The 27,783-nt window shown below is 36.4% G+C and overlaps 1 protein-coding gene across 8 annotated transcripts in view; it reads right to left on the bottom strand.

Moving 5' to 3' along the window:
* Positions 1-4,500: 4,500 nt before the first annotated feature.
* Positions 4,501-27,783, bottom strand: part of COBLL1 (cordon-bleu WH2 repeat protein like 1) — a 167,203-nt gene continuing 143,920 nt past the window's right edge. For 4 of the 8 annotated variants that reach the window (XM_069574305.1, XM_069574312.1, XM_069574309.1 and 1 more), the window contains 8 exons: positions 26,661-26,814; positions 26,118-26,192; positions 24,637-24,747; positions 21,127-21,361; positions 20,039-20,133; positions 14,872-16,580; positions 10,446-10,622; positions 4,501-5,794 (listed from right to left, as the gene is read on the bottom strand). In XM_069574305.1, the coding sequence (XP_069430406.1) occupies positions 5,708-5,794; positions 10,446-10,622; positions 14,872-16,580; positions 20,039-20,133; positions 21,127-21,361; positions 24,637-24,747; positions 26,118-26,192; positions 26,661-26,814 (2,643 nt within the window). In that variant the 3' untranslated portion in view covers positions 4,501-5,707. The remainder of the gene's footprint in view (positions 5,795-10,445; positions 10,623-14,871; positions 16,581-20,038; positions 20,134-21,126; positions 21,362-24,636; positions 24,748-26,117; positions 26,193-26,660; positions 26,815-27,783) is intronic. The other 4 variants (XM_069574306.1, XM_069574307.1, XM_069574311.1 and 1 more) reach the window with 1 other exon arrangement.

Raw genomic sequence — 27,783 nt, 5'->3', positions numbered from 1 at the left:
GAAGATCTGGAACGAGTAGGTCCCTAATCAAGTGTCCTTTGAAATCTAGCCCCAGATTCTCCATCATTTACACAGTTTGGCCACAGGAAAGAGCAGACTGGAAATGAGATGTGGGATTCGGTCACTTGTCTGGTTGTGTGACCTTTGTAAAGTAGCAATTTCTTTGTGTGGATCAAATAATATAAAAGTTCTGTGTAAACTCAAACACTACATAAATTAGCTATTTTTACATAAAATATCATCTAAGAAAAACATTCTATTCATGGAAATCTTCATTGTGACCCCTAATTGCAAGTTCCCTTTTCTTTGAAGACATTTATGACAGACAATGAATAGTAAAAAATGATGAGTTTCTTAACTCTTGTGGTTTTTTGTCTCTACTAGTAGTGGGTAAGAAATGAACTGGCACTAGACAAATAATTGTATCAACTGCAATTCTTTTAAGTTTCAAGGACAAGCAACATTAGGTCTCAGGAGAATGGCTGGTCTCATTCAAGGACTTGGACCAACTAGCAGAGTGTGGATTCTGGTGTCTCAGGCCAAAGCCAGATCTGATCTTAAAATGAGAGGGAAGGTCACTCTTGAGGAGGATGGGAAATAGATTAGATTATTAGATAAATAATACCTGTTCACTAATAGTAGTATTTAATACAGGTAGTTTTAGCTCCTCTGGAGGAGGGATAGGCTACCCATTCCAGTATTCTTGGACTTCCTTGTTGCTCAGCTGGTAAAGAATCTGCCTACAACACTGGAGACCTGGGTTCAGTCCCTGGGTTAGGAAGATCCCCTGGAGAAGGGATCTCCAGTGCTCCAGTATTCTGGGCTGGAGAATTCCATGGACTCTATAGTCCATGGGGTGGCAAAGAGTTGGACATGACTAAGCAACTTTCACTTCACTTTACAACCATCACCATGAGGTAAGTTTACTAATTCAATTTTTCATAGGTAAAGAGGCACAGATAAAATAATCCCCATGATTCATAAATGGCAGACATATGATTTGAACCCAAGTATCTTAACTCTCGACAGAACTGTGTACCACAGCAAGAAGCAAATAATAGAACAGCAAACTGAAGCATGATAGGGTAGATCTGTATGAGCGAATGGAAAAGCTCTTCCAGAACATCGCTGGCACAAAGCGAAGATGCTGCTGCTGCTAAATCGCTTCAGTCGTGTCCGACTCTGTGCAACCCCACAGACCCCACCAGGCTCCGCCGTCCCTGGGATTCTCCAGGCAAGAACACTGGAGTGGGGGTTGCCATGATGCTAAATAGTATTAAATCTTAAAAGCAACAGTAACAAAAACAAACCCTGTAAAAATACAAAAGCCCAAAACAAACCTATATATTGATATAAATATCTACATATAGGAATTCATATCAAAACATTGATGTTGGTTATCACTGGAGAGGGGAGTGGGATGCTGGAGACAGAAAAGAGGGTATCTCAGTTCATACCCTATAATTTATATACTCTGTGTAACTTAAAAATATGTATTGTAAAGAGAAAAACTGGCGGAAAATGAAAAGCAAAATACTTAGATGCCCCAAATTCAGGATGAAAATAAATATAAAGTTGCTTCTAAAAATATGTATTATAAAGAAATAACCTGATGGGGGGAAAAAGGAAAAAGCAAAAAATGCCTACATGCCAAAAATTAAATACAAAAATTGAAAGTTCTGACTCACTCCTTTGTCTTCATTTTATTGTCACTTAAGGATATGGATCGTTTTCACTAGTTTCACTAGTTTTCACCTCCTTTCCCAATTGGGGAGAGAATGTAGCACATGCTTTTCTCAAAAATAGTGTGGATAAGGGAACTTTTTTCAGAATGTATGTGTATTCATGGTTCATACATATCCCCCTAAGTCCTGTGTGATCTTTAAAAAATATCCTTATTACAAACTATTTCAAGTATGCTAAAATCTGGAGTAAAACTTGTTTTCAAACCAGTTTGTAAAAGAAATGAACCACAGCTTTCTTATCCATTCATCTGCTGATGGACATCTAGGTTGCTTCCATGTCCTGGCTATTAGAAACAGTGCTGCGATGAACATTGGGGTACACATGTCTCTTTCATTCTGGTTTCCTCCGTGTGTATGTCCAGCAGTGGGATTGCTGGGTCATAAGGCAGTTCAATTTCCAGTTTTTTAAGGAATTGCCACACTGTTCTCCATAGTGGCTGTACTAGTTTACATTCCTACCAACAGTGTAAGAGGGTTGGTTCCCTTTTCTCCACACCCTCTCCAGCATTTATTGTTTGTAGACTTTTGGATTGCAGTCATTCTGACTGGTGTGAAATGGTATCTCATTGTGGTCTTGATTTGCATTTCTCTGATAATGAGTGATGTTGAGCATCTTTTCATGTGTGTGTTAGCCATCTGTAGGTCTCCTTTGGAGAAATGTCTGCTTAGTTCTTTGGCCCATTTTTTGATTGGGTCATTTATTTTTCTGGACATGGAAGCAACCTAGATGTCCATCAGCAGACGAATAGATAAGAAAGCTGTGGTACATATACACAAGGGAGTATTACTTAGCCATTAAAAAGAATACATTTGAATCAGTTCTAATGAGATGGATGAAACTGGAGCCGATTATACAGAGTGAAGTAAGCCAGAAAGAAATACACCAATACAGTATACTAACACATATATATGGAATTTAGAAAGGTGGTAATCATAACCCTGTATGCGAGACAGCAAAAGAGACACAGATGTATAGAACAGACTTTTGGACTCTGGGAGAGGGAGAGGGTGGGATGACTTGGGAGAATGGCATTGAAACATGTATACTATCATGTAAGAAACGAATCGCCAGTCTAGGTTCGATACAGGATACAGGATGCTTGGGGCTGGTGCACGGGGATGACCCAGAGAGATGATATGGGAAGGGAGGTGGGAGGGGGGTTCAGGATTGGGAACTCATGTACACCCGTGGCAGATTCATGTCAATGTATGGCAAAACAAAAAAAAAGAAATTACTACAATTGATGCTTCCTATAAATTTCCCCAATCCAGTCTTCATTTCTTGATTCCCACTAGCAAACATGTGTATTCTATGTTTTTCTGTATTTATAGCCATAATACATAATATCACTTTGCATTTATTTTATATAACTGGCATCATAAAACAAGCATTGTTCCACAACTTTTCTTCATTATTTTTGAGATGTATCCAAGTTGATATGCGTAACTATTCATTTTCACTGTTGTATAGAAATCTATTATATGAATATACTATCAGTGTTGAATGTCAGAATTCATTTCTGCTGCTTATATATAAGGCTGCCATGAACATTTTTATGTCTCAAGCACACACATAGCGCTTCTTAGGTGGAGCTAGTGTTAAAGAACCTGTGTGTCAATGCAGGAGACAAAACAGATGCAGGTTCAATCCCTGGTTGGGAAGATCCCCTGGAGGAGGGCATGGCAACCTACTCCAATATTCTTGCCTGGAGAATCCCATGGACAGAGGAGCCTGGTGGGCTACAGTCCATAGGGTTGCAAAGAATCAGACATAACTGAGCAACTTGGCATCTACACAAGCACACACATAAGTACTTCCTTAAGGTAACGTGGTAAGAGGTCTTTAATTTTATTAAATATTGAACATTTGATGGTTGTACCAGTTTACTTTGCCACCAACAGTTAAAAAAGTCTTCATTATTTCATTGTCCTTGACAACATTTGCTATTTCGAAACTTACATTTTGGGTGTGATATGGTACACTTCCTTGGGTTTGTAACTTGTGTTTCCTTGATTATTAGTGCAGAGTATTTTTCCATATGTTTATTAGCCTTTCAGATTTACTCTTGTAAGAAATACCTTTGTTTTCAGTGTGTGCGTATTTCTATTGGGTAGTAGTTTCATGAATCTTAGGGATTTTTACATTTTTACAAATTAATCCTTATATACAATAAATGCTTTGTGGGTTACTTTTTCACTTTTATAGTACTTAATGTACATATACCTTTTAATATTTGTAAATGTATATCTTCTATGACTGTGCCTTTGTCTTATTTAATTTGCCTATTCTGATGTCTGAAAAATGTTGAATATATTCATTTAAGTTTTAAAATATTAATCTCAAAACTTTAACTCAAATATATTTGTTCCTAGTTTGAGGTACGAATCCAAATTTATTTTTTTTCTAAGAGGATAATCAAACACAATTTTTCAAAAAAGTCACTCCTTTCCCTATTGGTTTATAATGATGTAACAGGTTTCCATATATGTACGTCTCTTCAAGTCTGATTCAAGGTAATAGCAGCAGTATTTAACCTAATGTGTACTCTCTCTGTGTCAGAAACTCTGCCAAGCATGTTATGCATTTTGAAGTTAGAATGTGTGGGTGGTGGTGGTGGTGGTGGTTTTTGGAGTTTGAACATGTGGGCTTATGTATACTAGAGAGCCCTGATGAATGCATGGTCTCAGTATATTTACTGGCTGATGGAGATGAAATCAGGTGAAATGTATAAATACCTGATTGACACACACTGCATTTTAAAAAAGCATCCCAAATATATAACTTGCTTTTATTAAACAGGGGAAAAATCAACATATTTTCCAAAGAGGCAGATATCCCAGTAACTAATGTAACATCAGTTTGTTTGACAAGGCATTTAGAATAAGCAAGCAATTAAATTCTTCAGGTAGGAACAGAACATCAACAAGCTTCACATCCCAGAATCATTACAAGCCAACAAGTTAGGCATTGTTTTGCTTAACAATTTTAACTTTAATGTAAATATGTATTATTTAGAATATTAGCTTCTGAACTACATAATGACTTTATCACTATAATTAAAACCAGGATTTCTGAAACCTCCAAGTAATCTTTTAAAGTTTTCCAATATGGACATAAACTAACCCCTATTCTTCTCTACATATCGAATTTGAAATAACTGTCACAATATATCAACATTTTCACAGGAAGAATTTTAAGGCTTCTGGCACATAAAATGTGCAAAATCTGTGTGACAATAATGTTATAATTATATACAGAAAATATTTAAAATTCTCCTTGAGCAACTTAAGTTCTAAAGATTAAAAAACTTAAGTGTCCATGTTAATAAAATATTAAAATACTATGAGCTTTTTGATAAACTTGACACTGATTTTGTAATTACATAAAGAATGTGCAAGATAAGACCTGCACACTGATTCATCATTGAAATTAACTGTTAAACTGAATATACTTATTGATATCATTAGTTTTCTAGATCAAACTTTCAGCACAAACAGGCTTTAATATAACTTAAAAACATTTCCAATTAAACTGTAACGCTGAGACAGCAAATGTCAGATCTATGTTTGCCTAGCTATTTAGGTGTCACATAAATAAGTCTGAATCCTAATTTATCCTTTTGTCTAAGTCACCATTGTAGATAATGTGTTAATAAGGGGAAAATAAATGAAATCAACAAAAAGTGACTATTTCTCATTTGAAGAAATGAGTTATCAACACCTTGTCTTAAAGTTCTGAAGCAGCACATTCAGTTCTTAAGGCAAAAAAGGCCAAACTTATTATTATAAATTATAAATTCTGGTAATTCTTCTTTTGGCATTAAAAGTCACAGCACAAATTCTTAGGCTTTAATAGATAATATATTAGTGTATATCTCAATATACATTTGCTAACATTCTCCATCAGTATGAAGTTGTTCTGCGCAGCAGAGGTGGTGAAGTGTGGCATGGCAGGGCAACATTTAACGGTTACCCGGGGAATCAAGGGACACAGAACGGCTGAGTCTTGACTTTCCATTCACATATATTGTATTTGATTGAACTGTAACCTAAGAGAAAGAAACACACTTTGCAGCAATCAATGTAAAATTGGACAGCTGTCTGTGAATTTTCATCAGTTACCAACATTTTAATTTCTGCTTAATACTAAAATTTCATGTCATTCAATAAATTTCAAATAATCAAGAATAAATGTTCATTCTACCATGAAATTAAAAATTAGTTATTTCTACAACAAACAAGTTAAATAATCCATTAACACATCTTAGTCTTTACAAAATTACCAAATCAACTCAAAGGACAAGAGCATAAACAGACTGCAGGCCAAGCTGTTAAAGCGCATTTTTAGCTAGATTAGTTCTGGTTCCCTCAAAGTACATTGGAGAATGTAGAAAAACATAGTGAATCCCCACAGAGCAATGAATTCTGTAATTTTCATATTGATGATATTAACTTGAAGTTACTCTCTCCCAGGTACCCCTTATTTATAAGAAAAAATAGCTTTGGTTTTTAAAATGCCTTCATTTGAAGGGCTAAAAATGTCAAACTTGTGACTGTTATGCCAAAACTGCAAATACATTCCTAAGTTCCAAAATTCTATGGCAAAGTTTCCTGTTTATAAGCTGTAAGTAAATAAAAACCACTAAATCAAAATTTCCTAAATAGCTTGAAATTCCAACATTATTTATAAGAATGTAGAAGAAAATTATCTGGATTCTACATAGTAAGCAGGTATAGTATTTTAAAATATTACATGTAAAATATAACAATATTTTAAGGGAATTGATTTATCTCTTGATTATAATTTGACTAGCTTAGCTTCCTAACCAAACATTATCCTCTTCTCCCAAGCAGAGAACTGAAGTTGTACAAAAGGCCAGATTCTGCCTAGCAACAGAGTAAGTTAGTGGAAAGGAAAATAAAATTGGCAAATTTAGTTGGCTTTGGTTTCCTGGTGCTTCATTTGTTGCCTTTTACTAAACAAAGTTAAGTAATCCAAACTAGTCAATTTTCTTGACTATCTTAGGAACCCAGGATGGAGTAGAATGGTTGACAACCATCCACCTGAAACAAAACAGCTAAGGAAAAGAAGTTGCCACCAGAGGAAGAACACCTGTCTGCATGCTTTTCAGTACTTGTGTGGGATTACTTTCCAAGTGCAGCCAACAGACAGGTAATGGCTTTTTGCTATGCGGTCTTGGTCTGAAAAGTCTGTGTGTGAGGGGTTATTTTTGTAATTCTTGCCAAAACTGAAGTTCTCACATTCTTTGTAAAGTAAAAGAAAATTTGGTTTAAGCACTAAAAAACGATACAAATGGCTCTAAATATCTACAAATAAAGATGCTCATTGTAACATCGTTTATAGGATAAAAAACTAGAATCCAGTTAAATGTCTACCAATAAGGAACAAATAAGCTATGGTTCTTTCACACAAATTCTGTGTAGTCTTTTTTTTGTTTTGGCTGCACTGTACAGCTTCTGGGAGTAGGAAATGGCAACCCATTCTTGTATTCTTGCCTGGGAAATCCCATGGACAGAGGAGTCTAGCAGGGTACAGTTCATAGGGTCGCAAAGAATCCAACACGACTGAGCAACTCAGCACAAAAACAGATATGTATGTCTTAACATCAAACACATTTTATAAAATACTATGCTGGATGTAGTAATGCTTTATATGAAGACAAGACAAATCACCATGATTATATGCAGGTTGAGATGGGGGTAAGGTGCAGGAAAAAAAAGCCTTCAGAAACATGAAAATTCATGACTACATTTACACTAGAGCTATCAACTAGATAATTGTTCTAATGTGAACCAACTATATAATGAAGGTTAATTGCTCAAGTATGAACAAGAGCCATAACCTGGACTTAAAGTGAACATTTGGGTGCCAAGATACAGGCAAACACAGAGCCAACTTTCTGATGAACAGTCTAAACCCACTGTCAAAATCACTGGAGATTTTGTTTGGCACTATAACTGTTGTTCTATAAAAGAAATGTTAGAATTTAAAACAAACCAAGAGACATGTTCAGAACAGCACAGAAATATGGGACTTAAGCACAAGAAAGAAATTAGCGTAAGAAAGGAAAAAAGCGTAAGAAATTAGAGCCTTGTGTCTGTTTCTACCACCTTCTGCAATTTTTTGAAATATAATACATGTACAGAGATGTGCATTGAACAGCACAATGAAAATGGACATATATGTAGCCCACCACCCAGGTCAAGAGAAAGAATACCTCCAGCTCCCTCCTGATCTTGTCTTTATTTAAAATTTTGACTTTATCATGGATTTTTGCATTAAGATATATTTATCTTGGGAAAAAAGAAACAATATTTATCCTGATTACTAATTTTTTTGGTTCCCTCTTAAATTGTGTTCCAGTCTTGCTCCAATAAACCTCTAACAACCCTTTTCCTTCCCCTCTGGAAGTAACCCTATTGTGACTTTTGTAATTATTTCCCAACACTTAGGAATAATTGCCACCTATGCATGTATCACTATATAATTCAGTTTTGCATGCTGTCAACTTTACACATATCTTTACACATATCTACATTGTTATCTTTAGTATATCTTATCTAATTTATTGCCATTTGATAGTCCATGCTTTAAATATACCACTATTTATTCCACCATTTTTGGATATTAAGATTATATGTATTTGGAGCTATTACAAACAATATTCTTGAGTCTTGGCACATTGAAACACATTGTTAGCATATATAACTAGAAGTGAAGATGTTAATCATGGCATATAGATATGATAAACTCCACTAGACCCCGTGTCTTTCTTTAGAGGAAGCAAAAGGATTATGTAAGGGATTTTCATTAAACAGAATTTAGGAGCTGGCATTATAGAGAGTCAGAGCTATCAATAACCTCCTACTGAAAGAGATAAAATTTAGATTCAATAGAACCTAAAGTAATGAGTAATAAATAGGATACAATTATAGGATCATCATTTAGGGCCTGCTTTCTGTGTTGATTCACATCCAGCTCGTTCTGGAAGCAATGAGAGCTTTATCTGTGAAGAGACTGCCAAATCAGGGCCCATAACACACCAAGTATACAGCTGCCTGCCTATATGATTCTGTTGGCCTAAAAGGCATTTCCAACTTAATGCATTATTTTTTGCCATTAGTTCATTGAAACTGATTATTAATAATACATCCACTGATTTAATACAAAGATACTGCAGTTATTTTCTATTCTGCTGTGAGCGTGAGGATCCCTGGCTCTGAACACCCAGAAGGCAGAGGCTTCATTTGACTCAATTTTGTATCCTCAGTATCTAGTACAGTGTTTGGTATTTTTCTGTTTTTAAAAAATGCTTATCAAATTTACTGAATTGAGAACTTTGAAACTCTAATTTATAAAATTAGAAACAGAATTAGAAATAGAATTATTTTCATGAATGAGAATGCACAATTTATTTACAGGAACATATTTCCCCCCAAAAGTATAAATGTCATGACCTGTGAAATACCAATTTCAATATTCCTTTTTTGCTGCTGTTGTTTGCTGCCTGGGACTCAACTCAAATTCTACAAATAATCTACGAAATTCAGACCTACCCCCCTGAATTATTCCTTTGTGTTTCCTCCACTCCTGACAGCACACAATATTTTGCCTTGTCACCCACCATGTGTGCCCAGATGGGAATGCTAAGTCCTCTGGGCAAACGGCCGTCACTCAGGGCTCCACTGAAACCCACTAGGAAGCTGACTGACGTTCACGAATGCCTTCCCCTTTTTTTTATCTTCGCAGCATTCCTGTTCCTTCGCAAATTTCATTTTTGTTGAGTTCAGTGATTTGCTCAACAAGTCTCTTACTTTTCTCTAAATAGCTTCTAAAATGATTAGAAAAGCAATTCACAAAATGAAATGCCTAGGGAGTCAGTGAAATAATGAGTACTTTTCTTGTCTTGGTGTTGAGGAACTTGCAACCAAGATGACTAAGGGGAACAAGAAAGACATTTAGGGGAGACTGCAGCCTCTGGGAAGTCCAAGTCATGGTGCCAGGCTTAAGGCTTCACTACATCCTGTTTCAGAGGATGAGAACGACAGAGAGGAAACTCATCTGTAATAACTCCCTGTGATGCTTTCCAGAACAGAGTGTGTTACCTTGCTCTCATGTCAGTTGAAGCTAGACTCTCGCAGTATATTATTAAAACTTGAATTTCTGCATTAGGTATCATCTAAATTCCCTAGATTTTCCCTTCATTTTTTTAGTTTAGCCTATAAAACTCCTCCCCCCTTAACCAGCCAATCAGTACGGTAGTAGCTGATTACTATAGGAGCCAGGACTGAAAACTTGCAGGCTCTTACAATAGCACAGCTTTTCTGGAGTAAAGGAGGGACTTTCTTTCCAAAAGACTCTTTCTTGCTGTGCTAACACAGTTTCTTAAAATAAGAGGCACTTTCCGGGGCACTTTCTATATATAGTTATATAATAATGAGCAAAACTTGCTTTCTGCACCTGGCCCGTGTTTGGAAAATAGACCTGACATAGATTTAAGGATGTGTAACACTCTAGACTCTCAACTTATGCTTCAAAATGACCCTTGACTTATAAAAGAGGAACTTCTGGCATCTTCCCTGTTCAGATTTAAAAGCCAGAAAACAATTTCCCCTAAGTATTAGTTTGACACTGTTGAAAATAAACCCAATGTCACCCATCTGATAAAGAAAACTTACCCTTTTCAGTTTGGCAGCAGCCTCTCCAGAACGAATTGCAGTCAGCAAGCTCTGTCGGATCTGTTCTGGGTCAGAGCTTTGGAATGTCACAGAACTTTGCCTCTTAAGGGTGACCGACGGGCAGTCAGTTGGAGATGGTATTTGAGGATTCTGTTCATTATGCGCAGAGTTATTTTCCTGTAAAAATAAATGTGAACGTTATATGAATACCAGGTGAAGAATGGACCACTGTTCAAAACACTTTCATCATCAATAGCTCTTTAAAACACCAGTGTAGCAAATGGGTGTTCTTAAACTATTTCCTCATCCACTGAGTTATATCTGATGTCAGGCTCAACTGGAAGACAAGGGCCTTACTTTCCCTCATTTTGAACTCAGGAGGCTAAGGAAGAAAAGTGATATGTCTCTTTGTTTCACAGTGCAGTGGTAATTTTACTGTCCTTGAGTAAATGAAATAATCCTGATTTCTCCAATAGAGTCAGAAGAGACAAAGTAATAATAAAAATCCACAGACTTAAAAAAACAAAAACAAACCCATTTTCATAGTTCCAATATATTAGTATTATGAAGTTATTTTTGATGGTACAAATGGACAAATATTGGCAATTTCATACTGGTTGAACCTAACACATCTTCTAATAAAGAAGTATTAATGACTATGTAACAGCTTATTTTGTCTTTCTGGAAGTCACTGGGATGAAGTGATGCCCATGTTTTATTTTTCCCATGAGACTGAAAATAAATATTAGAAATTTAAGAATCAAAACTTTAATTAAACTTCTTAGGAAGGAATATTTAGTAACTGATTTCACTGGCAACTGTATTCAAACAATCTTAAAAATGTCTTTTTCAAACTGCCAAATAAATATCTTTATAAAAGATGAGTTAAACAGAACTCAGGCAATGGCTCAAAAACTGTATTATCTAAATCAAGCTTCTGTTGTTTAGAAATGGTATTCCATTCTAAGAAAAAAAACACAGGCTTTGCTCCCAAGTAAAGAATTAATCTCTAGATCATATATATCTTTCTGATATGATATCAAAGTAATAAACAAAAATACAAACTATAAAGAAATATTTTTCAAGGTAAATATTCCTTTAAATTATGGAAAAATCTTTACTTGGCAACATGGTTAATGTTCTGTTACTCTGGGCGTGTTTGAAAAAGTAGCATAAAATACTTCTGGAACTGTCATACAAATATGAAAGTATTCTTTAAACACATCAGAAAAAGTACACAATGTATTTTTTTAATCGCATGGGAATTATCATAATTCATACTGTGAATTGCATCCTCTAACTATACTACTTGAGTCTAGCAAATTATATCATTTAGTTGATCCAACATGAAGTCAACAAATTCTCCTTTTGTACATCACTAAGGTCAGATATGCAGATGACACCACCCTTATGGCAGAAAGTCAAGAGGAACTAAAAAGCCTCTTGATGAAAGTGAAAGGGGAGAGTGAAAAAGTTGGCTTAAAGCTCAACATTCAGAAAATGAAGATCATGGCATCTGGTCCCATCACTTCATGGGAAATACATGGGGAAACAATGTCAGACTTTATTTTGGGGGGCCTCCAAAATCACTGCAGATGGTGATTGCAGCCAGGAAATTAAAAGATGCTTACTCCTTGGAAGGAAAGTTATGACCAGCCTACACAGCATATTCAAAAGCAGAAACATTACTTTGCCAACAAAGGTCTGTCTAGTCAAGGCTATGGTTTTTCCAGTAGTCATGTATGGATGTGAGAGTTGGACTATAAAGAAAGCTGGGCACCGAAGAATTGATGCTTTTGAACTGTGGTGTTGGAGAAGACTCTTGAGAGTCTCATGGACTGCAAGGAGATCCAACCAGTCCATTCTAAAGGAGATCAGTCCTGGATGTTCTTTGGAAGGAATGATGCTAAAGCTGAAACCAGTACTTTGGCCACCTCATGCGAAGACTTGACTCATTGGAAAAGACTCTGATGCTGGGAGGGATTGGGGGCAGGAGGAGAACGGGACAACAGAGGATGACATGGCTGGATGGCATCACCAACTGGATGGACGTGAGTTTGAGTGAACTCTGGGAGTTGGTGATGGACAGGGAGGCCTGGTGTGCTGCAGTTCATGGGGTCGCAGAGAGTCGGACACAACTGAACTGAAGGTTAGATGGTGGTTAAGTGATATTTTGGTCAACATACATATAACTGGAATGTTGACACTGAATTAACAAAACAGAAAACAGTATTTTTCACAGAGCTAGAACAAATAATTTCACAATTTGTATGTAAATACAAGAAACCTCAAATAGCCAAAGCAATCTTGAGAAAGAAGAACAGAACTGGAGGAATCAACCTGCCTGACTTCAGGCTCCACTACAAAGCCACAGTCATCAAGACAGTATGGTACTGGCACAAAGACGGAAATATAGATCAATGGAACAAAATAGAAAGCCCAGAGATAAAGCCATGCACCTATGGACACCGTATCTTCGACAAAGGAGGCAAGAATATACAATGGAGAAAAGACAATCTCTTTAACAAGTGGTGCTGGGAAAACTGGTCAACCACTTGTAAAAGAATGAAACTAGAACACTTTCTAACACCATACACAAAAATAAACTCAGAATGGATTAAAGATCTAAATGTAAGACCAGAAACTATAAAACTCCTAGAGGACAACATAGGCAAAACACTCTCCGACATAAATTACAGCAGGATCCTCTATGATATGATCCACCTCCCAGAATATTGGAAATAAAAGCAAAAATAAACAAATGGGATCTAATTAAAATTAAAAGCTTCTGCACAACAAAGGAAACTATAAGAAAGGTAAAAAGACAGCCTTCAGAATGGGAGAAAATAATAGCAAATGAAGCAACTGACAAAGACTTAATCTCAAAAATATACAAGCAACTCCTGCAGCTCAATTCCAGAAAAATAAATGACCCAATCAAAATATGGGCCAAAGAACTAAACAGACATTTCTCCAAAGACATACAGATAGCTAACAAACACATGAAAAGATGCTCAACATCACTCATTATCAGAGAAATGCAAATCAAAATCACAATGAGGTACCATTTCACGCCAGTCAGAATGGGAGGGATCCAAAAGTCTACAAGCAATAAATGCTGGAAAGGGTGTGGAGAAAAGGGAACCCTCTTACACTGTTGGTGGGCATGCAAACTAGTAAGCCACTATGGAGAACAGTATATAGATTCCTTAAAACTGGAAATAGAACTGCCTTATGACCCAGCAATCCCACTGCTGGGCATACACACCGAGGAAACCAGAATTGAAAGAGACACATGTACCCCAATGTTCATCGCAGCACTGTTTCTAATAGCCAGGACATGGAAGCAACCTAGATGTCCATCAGCAGATGAATGGATAAGAAAGCTGTGGTACATATACAGAATGGAATATTACTCAGCCATTAAAAAGAATACATTTGAATCAGTTCTAATGAGGTGGATGAAACTGGAGCCTATTGTACACAGTAGTAAGCCAGAAAGAAAAACACTAATACAGTATACTAACACATATATATGGAATTTAGAAAAATGGTGACGATAACCCTGTATGCAAGACAGCAAAAGAGACACAGATGTATAGAACAGTCTTTTGGACTCTGTGGGAGAGGGAGAGGGTGGGATGATTTGGGAGAATGGCATTGAAACATGTAAAATATCATATGTGAAATGAATTGCCAGTCAAGGTTCGATGCATGATACAGGATGCTTGGTGCACTGGGATGACCCAGAGAAATGGTATGGGGAGGGAGGTGGGAGGGGGGTTCAGGTGGGAAACACGTGTACACCCGTGGTGGATTCATGTTGATGTATGGCAAAACCAGTACAATATTATAAAGTAATTAGCCTCCAATTAAATAAATTTATATTAAAAAAAGAAAATTACATATTTAAACTGATTTTAATTTAAATTATATATAACAATATTTGGTAAGCTCAGGTTGAGTGTATATGACAAAGTGCAGAGCTGAGATATGTTTGGTTATTTTATCTAGTCTTTGATGCTGCTTATGTTTTTATATAATTACAACAATTTGTTTTGCTATTATGGAGAATTGGAGAAGAAAATAAAGTAAACCAGAACATCCAGGAAAGTTTTCAACAAACTGAAATAAGCAAAACACAGAAAACTAGTCAGAACTATAGTACGGTATACAAATGTATGAGCAAAGAAACTAAATATTTGCAAATGAGGTGATTATTTAATGACCTTATAGTAATATCTGATTAAATTAAATGAATTATAATGACTGAGAGTAAATAATCAGATTCTATGTATTACTACTCATTTTTTTCCCCCTACAGCATCTTCATTGCAGATTATGAATTAAGTCACACACAGGCTTTTTAAACCCATTGAAGTCATGTTGTATAAGAATCCCCTGTTTTATAAAAGGCTACATTTACCTTATCACTCACACCTAGTTGTGGCATGTTCCCAGATGTATTTACAGAAGGAACCTTCCCTTTCTCTGCATCAGTTGGAGTTCTGGCAGAGGCACCCTTGGTCTCCTCGCTGCATGACTCTGTAGGGCTTTTGCTGAAAGACTGTGACCGTTTCACCACAGCGAGGGCAAACGGTGAAGGAGCAGAGCTGGAGTATGGTCGTGGGGCACCAAAAGTCTTCAGAGTTCTCAGATTCGGCATTGCTAACTGACTCTTGGGCAGAGGAACCGGTTTGGAGGCCACGGGAGGAGGGGGAAGCGGGGCGGCCACGGGGGGAGGGGGAAGGGGGGAGGCCACGGGAGGAGGGGGAAGGGGGGAGGCCACGGGAGGAGGGGGAAGCGGGGCGGCCACGGGAGGAGGGGGAGGTGGAGGCGGCGGAGAGGCCACAGGAGGAGAGGTTTCAGTAGGCTTCTGATTGCTGTCATCATCAGTGTTTTGAATGTGTGTCTGTGGAAGAGATTGAATAGTTTTACTTAAGGGAGAAAGAGCTGGCTCTGGAGGAGGTATTGTATCTCCTTCCACCTCTTTCTTTATTAATTCCTTTGGAGCAGGATTAGAGGCAGCTTGAACACTCTTGGCGGCTGCAGATGTCACATAGTGATCTGAAACTCTTTTTTGCATCTGCAAGAAAAAAGCGCTTGGTTTGGAGTGGGGATTTGAAACCCGCGATTTAAATTTTGACTCCAAAATATTGTTTATATCTTCCAATTTTGGCGCAAAAGGAGCCGTGCCAGTGTCACTCGTCATTCTGGGAGGTTTCAGAGGATTCACCATTCTGCTGCGGGTTAAGCTCTCCTCACTTTGCATCTGCTGCTCTGTTCTCAGGGTAGGCTTTGATTTCAGGTCTGCTTGTGACTCCTTTGGGCTTTCAGAAATGAGGAGATCTTCTGTTTGGACTGTTGTTTCTTTCACATTCTCATAAGTGTCCTTTTTCCCTAAAGTATGTATCTCTTGATCATTTTTATACCCTATGGTTTCCGATTCCCAATCTTTGGATATTTCTAGGGATCGGGGAGGCACTATTTTATAAGTAGTCATCCCAATTTTGGGTATGTACTCTCTTGTAATTTCATTTGAAGGTTTTGGCTTGGGAATATAATCTTGTCTGTAAAATGGATAATTCTTTACATAAGCTGTTGAATTTTTATCAGTTCCATCTACAGGAGGCAAAAGATTGTCATTACCACCTGCACAAGATGGATCTTTTATGGTGAGTTGCTCCTCTGTATGTACAAGGGGGCCCTGACTCCTGAATTCTCCTGAGATATCTACAGAATCTTGTGGGCTCAAAGATAAGCGTTGAGTTGATTTGTTGTTACTTGAAGTTTGCACACTTTCATCAACTTTGACGTCAGACAAATTATGATCTTGCTGATCCCCATCAAAACTGTCACAGGAAGGGATTGTCTGAATTGCCGCATCTTGCATTTTTGTCTTTTCTGCACTGGGTTGAATCAGGTTTTGATCTGGTGCTGATGAAACAGAAAGATTTTCTTTGTAACATCCAGCAGTATCAGTTTTATATGCCTGATAATTTGATAGTCTGTCAACTTCTATGTCCACGTTGTTATTTTTGGCAACGCCTGCTACATTGATTTCTGTTCCCCTCACTCCATTTTTCATATTATTTTCTCTGTTTGTTGGAATGACAATTATTTCATGTTGATCTGCTGAGAGAAAAAATATAAAGTATATGAAAAAAATAGAAAAGTGCAAGTTTTCAGTACCCACCCTGCCCTAAAGTGAACAGGTTGGTTTGAATTCTACAGATAAATAGTCAGCTCACCAATTATACAGTAATTATACAGGTAATGGCATACAGAGAAAGTGGCAAGGACTTTGGGATCATAGAGACCTGAGTCAGGAATCCTGCTTGACTAATTACAATCTGTATGGGCCACATCATGTTACTCTGTTTGAGCCTCAGATGTCAAAAACAAAACTATGTATTATATATCACTTATGTAACAGTAACATGCTTATTAGGATACAGTAACATGCTTATTAGGATACCGTATTGCCCAAAACAAGTACTCATAGAATATAGCTATGATTTTAAGACCATATTTCAGTCATTATTAAGAATGACAAAAAGATACTGACAAATTTTAAAAAATGTTTTTGCTCTGTTTTTCTATTTTGATTCTGTCTTTTCTATAATCCCTAGTGTATTTATATTTCATACTTAGCATTTGTTTGGATTGTTTCCCTTTTAATGTTATGAGTTTTACTTACGACAGACCACAAAACCTTACCTTTAAGAGCTGAAATAAAAACAGCCTAAGTTCATTGTCTGACTAATTAGGTATCCATGCTAAATAATTTTAGAGGATTTTGTTTTCAGTCACAATATGGGTGGTTTCAACTACATTAAAAACAACCATGTGGGTTTTTATTTTCTTCTCTGTGAAAAAAGATAACTTTATTTTTCTCATGTCAGAATCCAGGTAGAGAAAACAAACTTCCCTCTCCCAATACTACTTTTCCTCTTAATTTTAATTCAGACCTCCTGAAAACAAAAATCATTTGCCAGTGTCTAGGTTCACAAAGCCAACAGTTGCCAGCCAACAACATGATGGCAAAGAGTTGGAATGAGGCATCTGGAAGGAAACAGGCTTATGACTGAGCCAAGTGACTCATATATACTGTCCTCCTCTAGTCAAGTACCATGAAGAATCATTTCTTCTGAATAACCAGCTAGCCCTCTTTTTCAAAATCCTTGGTGGCCTCTCCTTTCAGATATGACAGTTTGCACAGCACAAGTGAAATGTGGGCCTTGGAAATCAAATTGTGAAAGATGTCAAGTATTTCTCTATAGTTTTATAATCACTCACTTTCACCTATAAGATCAAGTTCACTGTCTAAACTATAAAATGGATCCTCTGTGGAAAATGAAATGAAAAAAAGAAGCCTAAATGTATTTCCTTTTCTCTTGCTTATTTCTCATTTTCCACTGAATATAGATATATCCCAGTTACAGAATGGAAACACTTTCTAAAAGAAGGTATATCATTATAGAAATATATTTTAAAAATGAAATTCCCTATAATAAATCCTGATTTATTGGTTTTAGAACTTCTTCACATTTTCTGTGGGTTATAATTACCATTATCTACTGAATTTCTCACCAAAATTTCAAAAATTTCAGTGTTTGTCAGGCCTAGAATCACTACTGAATTCATTAGCTTGTCTATCCTGCTACATATCTGCTGATAATGCAAACAAAATGTCAATGAATAGACAGGCTATTTTTCAGAAATGGCCAGTAGAGGGAGAAGGTATATTTTGTACTATACTATACTTTCCCCTACTCAAAACTGACATGAACATCAACCACCTGATGAAAGGATCGTTTAGATAAGTGCACAGTTTAGGTTTAAAGAAAAAAGGAGAAAAGCAGAATAAAATTAGTTCTAAGGATAACAAATTATTTTAAAAACCACCCAGAGTTGACAGTGGTCATTGTAAATCAAGTGCAAATCAAAATAAGTCTATTACAGAAATGTGCTTGGGACCCTAATACTAATATGATACCCAGATCTTTGCAAAAATGATTTAATTTTACTATGATTTTAAACAGTAAGCAGCTTTTAAATCATATCTTCTCAATAGAAATGCTATTGCCATCATAATATATTTTGTTAAAAAGCTGCGTCAAGAAGAAAAAATGGGGAAATTATATAGAAGTATATAAGTGTACACTTGTATCTCAGGAGGTTATTGACCATAAGGAAAATGAATCAAAGACATTCATATTCAAATTAACCAACACATACCACATATATAAAGTGTCATATCTATATACATCTGTCTATCTTGTTTGTGACATTGGGATAATCCAATACCTATTGAATTTATATACGTATCTATGTATCTCCGGAGAAGGCAATAGCAACCCACTCCAGTACTCTTGCCTGGGAAATCCCATGGACAGAGGAGCCTGGTAGGCTATAGCCCATGGGGTCGTGAAGAGTCGGACACAACTGAGCAACTTCACTTTTACTTTTCACTTTCATACACTGGACAAGGAAATGGCAACCCACTCCAGTATTCTTGCCTGGAGAATCCCAGGGACGGGAGCCTCATGGGCTGCTGTCTGTGGGGTCACAGAGTCGGACACAACTGACATGACTTAGCAGCAGAAGCCTATATATCATGTTTTCTATGGACCTTAACCTAGTTTTATGTACTAACATAATAGATTGGACTTGAGAATAAGTCATTTCCTTCATATCCCCTTAAAATACCATTGTGTATTCACTGCAATTCTAATTTGTACAGTATCTTTTTTTCTGAAATTCAATCCTAACTATTTATTTTAACTGTTATCTCAGTATTCTGCTAGGTTCCATAAGGAATTGAAACAAAGTATCAGATATAATTTCTCTGATGGAAGACTGTCGAATCTAGTCAAGTAGTCGAGACACAGAACTACATGGCGTCCAGCAGTCAAGCAACAGAATAAGTGAAGTGGCAGGATTTGGATAATAGTTGAATGGGTGAAGATTACTTTCCAGACAAAGATAATAATAAAATAACCCATAGGCCTAATGATAGAACTGAGTGAAACATATATGCCATGAGAAAGAATAAACTATCTTGATTTGGAGGTATTGGGGGAGGAGTGGGAAATCCTGGTGAACTTTATTACATGATTAGATGGCTTGAGCCTGCAAAATCAGGCAGACAAGTTTTACCCAAGGTATATCAACTTGGCTATGAAATAAAACAGGCTTGAGCTAGGGAGCCAGTAGAAGGAAAAAGGAGAAGCAGATCATAAGTATGCACAGAGTATACATCGGTAAGATTCAGAGCTAAGTTAGATAACCTCTAAGATTTAACAACATCATCATAAGACATGGTAGTGAGAAGCAAATTCTGGAATCAACACATATTGAACACATACTGCCTGAGTTCAAATCTGAGGTCTACCATTTACTGTGGGACCTCAGGTGAGTTATGTAATATCTTCGTGGATCAATCATCTGTAAAATGGGACTAAAGTAACAATACCCATTAATGAGTTAATATACAACATTAAATGAGCTAATATAAAGTGTTTAAGAAAGGTCATTGGCATATAGTATGTGCTATGAAAGTGTTAGTTATTAGTGCTTACAGAACTCACCTTTCTCTTGGTTTGGGTCCAGTGACTTAAAGTTTCTTACACTGTCAACTACCGTCTCTTTGTCGCTTGAATTATATACCACAATGTGTGGCCTTCTGTAAAAATGATATTATATATTATATATGATACTATTCAAACACACACTCACACAACAATAAAACAGGCAATAATTTCCAAAGACAGATAGACTGGAACAATCATCTTTTTCTGCCAAATACTGGAAATTTAATAGCAAAGAAAAAATAAAGCTAAGAGGAAATGGTGCTATGAAACATTAGCTTTCATATGTGGCCCTGTAACAAAGCAAGATATTAGAAGCTTGGTAAAATGGACAGTTTCCCCAAGAGAGTATCTTTTTCTTATTATCAATTATTATTTTTGAAAGAAAAAGGAGCTAAATGAAATTTACTTTCATAGACATTTCCCTTACATCTGGCAAGGTCACCTTGTGGCAAGTCAGAATGTGAATTAACTTTACTGGGTTTTTTTAATGATAGAGAAGTGTAATTTGGAGACAATCTCATGCAAATTATAGTAAAACTTTGATAAAATGGTTTATTTTACGTTCTTGATTTCATCTTTATTCATAGTGTGGTATTAGTAACAGAATGTAAGTGTACTTTATTATGAATTTCTATTTCTAGAACCAAAGGGAAAGTGCATTCTCTGCTTCACAAAATTGACTGTAAAAATGATTAGTGGCTTAACATCATATTCTAATATGCAGAATTGTTTTATAAACCAGTCAGTGAAAGTTCTTTAGGAGTATTTGGTGCAAACTGAGATTAAATATTTTATTTAGGTCAAATAGGTAACAGGCAAAACAAACACAACACAAACAAAAACGCTAATATTTATACAAAATAACTACATGTTGTGATTTATCTGCCACAGGGACCCCAAAACCATTGGATTTGATTTTACTTAAAACCAACCACATGTAAATAGATACTCTATGAATAAAATTTTTTTAATGATGGTAAAAGGGATAAAGTATAAACTAAAGAAATGACTTCACTTGTGTTTAAAATATCATTTCTTCAGTTAAACAAAGCACCGCCACCACTTCTGGCATACAGACTACTTACTGTTCATCTGTGTTTCTAGTTCCTTGTTTTTCTTCTTTGGAGTTTTGTGAGGACTCTCCAGTAGCACTGCCAGGGGCTGAGTCAGGATCATTTTTCAGTGTATTTATTATATCAGTAGATACAGTAGGACTGTCTTGTGACTTCAGAAAAGTATTTTCAGCCTCATCTTTAGGCATTTCACTCAGTTCTTCCTTTTCATCTATCTCTTCAAGGCTATAATCAGAGCTTATTCCAGCTACAAAGAAATGAAGATATAATCCTAGATATTAATTTGTCTCATTTATCCAATGCAATTCTGGCAAGGAAGGAATTTTTAAAATAATAATTAGCTGGACTCTTTTAAATTCTGATTCAAAGCTAATAGTAAAATACTTGTCTAATGGTGAATAATTATGTTAATGTATAATCAGATTATCTCAGACATGCGTTTCTAAAAATAATATGCTATCGCTCTAGGTTTTCTTTGTGGTAGAAAAAATGGTTATTTAAGCTTATAAACTTCAAGTTATATATTTCATTTAAGAGTGTGTCTTTCAATTTAAATGACTTTTACCTAGACCAATAGCATTAAATGTAAACAAAAAGAACACAAATTTTTAGGTAGTCTACAAGTGTAATTGTGGCCCAGACGGTAAAGCGTCTGCCTACAATGAGGGGGACCCGGGTTCAATCCCTGGGTCAGGAAGTTCCCCTGGATAAGGAAATGGCAACCCACTCCAGTACTCTTGCCTGGAAAATCCCACGGATGGAGGAGCCTGGTAGGCTACAGTCCATGGGGTCGCAAAGAGTTGGACACGACTGAGCGACTTCACTTCACTTCACAAGTGTAATTACAAAGTTTGACTCAGTAGTTATCAGTGCTATGACTGAGAACTGTCTGAGCATCCTTTAAAAATACTGATGCTCACCTCTACTGTACATCTGTTAAATTGGAATCTCTGCAGGACAGGACCAAGAATTTTTAAGATTCTTTGGGTGATTCTAGTGTGTAACCAAAGTTAAAAGCCACTTACTTAGATGCTTAATTTTTAAGATAATAATAGAATAAGCATTATGCTATAAAAATTAATTTTAATTCCTATTGAGTTTGATTCTCAGAGGCAACTTCCATTAAGTCTTCCTTTCTCTATATTAACTAAGTATAATGAGTATATACCTTTTAAGCAGATACACATACATTTCCTTCTCTTCTTCTTGTTGGTTTATTTAATCTAAATGGAAGCATCCTGTATCTGATGTTTTCAACTTTTCTTTCTCCACTCAACTGTATCTTAAAGGTTGTCCCATATCGATACGTGTGTGTGTCTGATTCTTTTCAATAGCTGTGGTTAATATTTTGTTGAATAAAATGGTTTTATTATTATTTCTTAGTTCTAACAACAAATGGCCAACAGGGTAAAAGACAAGGAGCCATCCTAAGTGGTTAGTGTCCACACTAGTTCTGAAAGTATATTTAAACCAACAAATGAGTTTTTGGATCTCTGCTTATTTGAATATAATTCAGTACCTCCACCTACACAATAGCAGCTGAACAAAGTTTAATTTTACCCCAATTGAGGGAGGGAAAAAAAGTAGTATATCATTGAATTGTAGTGATCTGCACATCTACAAAATTTAACAAAAAGTTTAATGTATTTGAAGAATATTTGAAATAATTAAAATGTATTTATCTTTAAGCATATAGACAGAGTAGTATGCCATTTGTGATTTTTGATAAATGTGGGGAATTTTAACATTTTTGTTATAAATTGAAAAGTAGATTACTAAGAACAAATAATTTGACTTTAAGTAAACATATATATAAATATGTGCACATACTTATACATACAAGTTTTTATCATGACATGAAATAGTTATTTTGATGCCAGTGTACAATATTATGCCTTTAAAGTAACTATATAGATATGACATCTATATAGTAGGAACATATTTACATAATTTAAAAAATGTATCCAGGAAAACTTAATGGCCATTATGATTTAGATGCAAGTGTGTTTTATAGATGGCTCCTGGATATATGTTAAGCTCTTTTGAAATTAACTGAGGTAACATTTAGCAAATTATTGATCTTTCTCCCTATTTCTCTCTTCACAATCACAAGTATTTTATACAGATACACAATTTTAAGCATGAGGTCCTCACTGAGAAAATGGTCCTAAAGTATGAAGAATGAGTCACACGTTTCAAAAGTCTTTTCAAATTATTTTTCTGGGGTTTTATCAAGTGAAGTCGCTCAGTCGTGTCCAACTCTTTGCTACCCCATGGACTGTAGCCTACCAGGCTCCTCAGTCCATGGGATTTTCCAGGCAAGAGTACTGGAGTGGGGTGCCATTTCCTTCTACAGGGGATCTTCCCGATCCAGGGATCGAACCCAGCTCTCCTGCATTGTAGGCAGACACTTTACCGTCTGAGCTACTTATACTTAGTAGTTATAAGCATTATATGTGTGCATGCTCAGTTGTGTCTGACTTTTTGTGAGCCCATGAACTGTAGCCCACCAGGCTCCTCTGTCCATAGAATTCACCAGGCAAGAATACTGGAGTGAGTTGCCATTTGCTACTCCAGGGGATCTTCCCAACCCAGGGACTGAACCCTGCATCTCCTATACTGGCAGGCGGATTCACCATTGTGCTACTGGGAAGCCCAAGCATTATGTAGGCTTTCTTAAATAAATGCATTCCTGTCATTAAAAGTCTTAGAAAAGGCTGTGATTCTTTAAAAAAAAATTCTAATCAAGAGCACTTTCACACTTTGTTATTTGATTAGTACAGATTTTCCCAAGCTTTAAAAAATATTAAATCAAGTTTGTTTACTGATACTATGGTCAAATGACCAAATTTTAAGACTACAACAACAACAATGACTATAACAAAATGAGGTGGGGACTGTGAACAGTGAATACTTTTCACAGATGTTATATCACAACTATTATATTTCAGCTTCATACATTCTAAGGGAAGACAACTCACTTTCAAAGAACAGAATATCCAAACCTTTGGTGTAGTTTGAAGATACAACAACTCCCAAAGTGTGTTAAAAAAAAAATTACAAAAATATCATTTGAAAGTATAATTATTGAAATTTCTTTTACATTTACTTAGCTTTCTATAATTTGAATCTATTTATCATAATTTTTTCAATCCTTCTAAAGGTTACAAAATTGAAACAAAAATAAAATTCAAAATATTTAAAATTCACAAAATTCAATTGTGTAAAAGAAATTCAAATAAACTTAGTTTGTAGCATCTTATGTCATTAAAGCTTAAAATTTCACTAAGCCTTTTGGGACATCGTGTATATTTTTCCTGGAAATAGTCAAAAGGGCAAAATTGTTTGACAACCACTATCCTTTGCTAAAACAGAATTGTATTAGATTAAACCTATTCTTGTGAACTTTAAAAAAAAATTCATTTATTCAGAAAAATGCTCACTGTATCAGACACTTGTAGTTGTTACATGAGTTGTTTTCGCTTTCATTTTTAGAGACTGAGGGAAGGCCAGGTAACTTACAGGGCAGAGATGTGGCAGCAGCCTCAGGCGTTCCAGGGCACCCTGAGACAGGGGCTTCAGCGGGCAGCTGGGACACAGCGCACTGTTCGTTCCCAGGGCCAAGGGAGGCTTCTGCCAAAGAAGTAAAAGCTGCGGTGATGGCACTTAGAAAACAGAATCAAGCAAGCAGAGACCGAGAAGCGTTTTGGAAGAAATTATATTTGTGACCTCACAATTAGCCATGCATTAAATAAGAGAGAGATGAGGGGGGAGGGGGGAAGGACCAGAAGAGGAAAGAGCTATGGAGCAGAGTTCAAAGAGCAGCCACTTGTCTCTAATACTTTAGAAATCCTCTCATTTCATTTATATAGTTTGATATTATTTAATAAATTTCCATGTGAAACAGAATGGTGTTATTGATATTACTCTGGGTAAGACTTGAGAAAAATCATTACTAGTTACCTAATGATAGTGTTTTTAATCACAGAAGAAAGGAGAATTCTATGTCAAAATATTAAATTCCTAAGGATCACCTAAGGATTAATGATTCAGGAACACTTGGGTGCTCCTGAGTTTTTCTGTATTTGTGAACATCAATTATAAAAATTAAGTAGTTATATTAAGCAATTTTTATACCTATCAAATTATCTCCATGTTAAAGTACTGACATAGTAATATTCTATTTTTATCATATTCACTTATATCTAACTAAGTCTAAGGAAGAAGAAATTTTATCATACCTATAATAGCTACTAAATAGCTGTCATTTAAAATATTAGGAAACAGTATTAGGTTGAATTTTTTTTTTACTGGAATTTTACTTAGAGAAAATTCAAAATAAGCCATATAACAATAAATAGTTCACAGTAAATTTTTATCATTAGATTAGGACACTATGAATTCACACCGATGACAGCTGAATAAAGAATGATACTTTATACCTTCATATAAGTTTTCTTCTGGAAACACCAAGGTGCATTCCTAACTAAGATGCATTGTTCCTCTGGGGGAGAAGATTAATAAATGGCAACCTGGCATTGCATAAGGAAAAGCAGGAGACCTATAGGAAAAGTACTCAGGGTACCATCACAGAATTAAAATTCTGATTGCTGTGTTTCATGCTCTGAGCTCAGGAGGGGAATATTTTTCATTTCATACTGTATAATGTGGGTGTTAGCCACTCAGTCATATCCAACTCTTTCTGACCCCATGGACTATAGCCACCAGGCTCCTCTGTCCATGGAATTTTCCAGGCAAGAATACTGGAATGAGTTGCCATTTCCTTCTCTGATCTTCCCAACCAGAGACTGAACCCACATCTCGCGCACTACGGGCAGACTCTACTGAATTACCGGGGAAGCCCCTCCCTGGTGGGAAATGGAGTCAAAGTATCTGTATCTCCTTCATGTACAGAGCATTATAAGTAGCTTCTAACTTCATTCCTCAGCTCTACTCGAAGTTCTTTCTCAGTGGTTACAAGATGAGGAACAGAGGTGTCATACCTGGGCTGGACAGGCCCTCAGAAGAGCTCACTTCTATGCCACTGTCTGTAGGAACTGCAGGTACTGACTGTGTGGCTAGAGGACAGAAGAGACATAACTTATAAGCAGGCAGGTCACATTCACCAATGAAACAGTTCCTTACTAGCTTAACTTAGTGGCATTTATAGAATTCAGAAAGAGATAGCCCTAACCACCTTAGAAACCTCTTTACTTGTCTAGCTCTGATACAGCCAAATCTGGTTAGATTCCCAATCCTACATGTAGTCAGTCCTGGAAAGACAGTATCTTCTTAATAGACTCATAAATTATAATATGCTCATTTTAGGGTCATGGAGCTGTACAGTTTTATACTTTGTTAAGTTGCAGATTTTTCAAAGGTGGTGAGAATAATCAGGGGCTATCTAAGTATTACTAATAAAATCAATTAATTAAAAGTTAAGTACTATTATTATTTAATAAAAATACATAATTTATAACATATCATCTCTGTTGTCTAAAGAAAACACAGCACAAATGTAATGTTAATGGGAAAATTGACATTACCAGTCACATGGCTGTTCTCATTGCTTTGCAGCAGGACTGTTGTCGAGGGCGGGGAAGGTGCTTTTCGCTTTGTCCTTTTCAAAGATGAATTCCCAGCAGATGTGCTGCTGAGCTGCAGAGAACCCGTCCTCACCCTGCCTGCTCCATAGGAACTCTATAGAAAACAAAACAACCAAATGGAATCTCCAGTCGAAAATGAACAGCAGGCTTTAGGAAGACACTGACCTTTCCATTCTAACACATCACATGCCAACATGGAGCTTAACAGTCAGAAAGCATTTACAGAGTATCTGCCATGTGCCAGAAATGGATATGTAAAGCAAAATAAAACATGGTCCTTCTCAAGAAAGGCTAGAATGGGAGGCAGGCATATAAACAACTAATTAAAATGTACATGACTCATAAAAACTAGCTTCCAAAGAAAAATCTAGAGGAAACTACTGGAGTAAAGTCAGAAGCGGAAAAGGGAAGAATATTTGTACATTGAGACTGGCTTGATCTTTCTCTTTTTAGCACAATACATCAATGACAAACATTTCAAAAATCTATATGTTTACCAAAAGCAAGGTCATCTGAGGTCCGTGACTCTATACACAGCTGACGCTCACACTCACAGCATGTGACTGTCAGCAGGCTGGCCAGTGCCTCCTGGCCCACTGCCATGTCATCTTGCTCTTGCCCTTTACAACAAACCTGCTTAAAAGAGTTATTCATAATTTTTTTCTCCCATTTCTCATCTGCCACTTGAACCCCTCCAATCAGACTTCTCTCAATCTTTGATCCATTAAAACTATTTCCTGTCTGTGAGATAATAGAAATACATAAAGGTCTCTGTCCCTGTTGCTGGCACAGAACTCCTAAAACCCTTGAACTTTCCTAAGTGACAAGAACACTAGAATCATCTCTTGTTCTAATATTGGTCTTGGACCCTGGCTCCTGACACCTTGTAGTTTCCTGGGTGATAGGAGTATCTTTTGTTATAATAAGGCAACTCTAGAGGCCTCCTGAATGAGGGCTTGTCATGGGGAAGTCACAATTAGAAGTCTGAAATTTTCAGCCCTGCCCTCACTGTCTTGAGAAAGGAGAAGGGCTGAAAATGGAATTAATGACTGATCATGCCTGT

Source organism: Ovis canadensis, chromosome 2 (assembly GCF_042477335.2).
Source record: "Ovis canadensis isolate MfBH-ARS-UI-01 breed Bighorn chromosome 2, ARS-UI_OviCan_v2, whole genome shotgun sequence".
NCBI classification, from domain to species: domain Eukaryota; kingdom Metazoa; phylum Chordata; class Mammalia; order Artiodactyla; family Bovidae; genus Ovis; species Ovis canadensis.
This window is presented reverse-complemented; position numbering and strand designations above follow the sequence as displayed.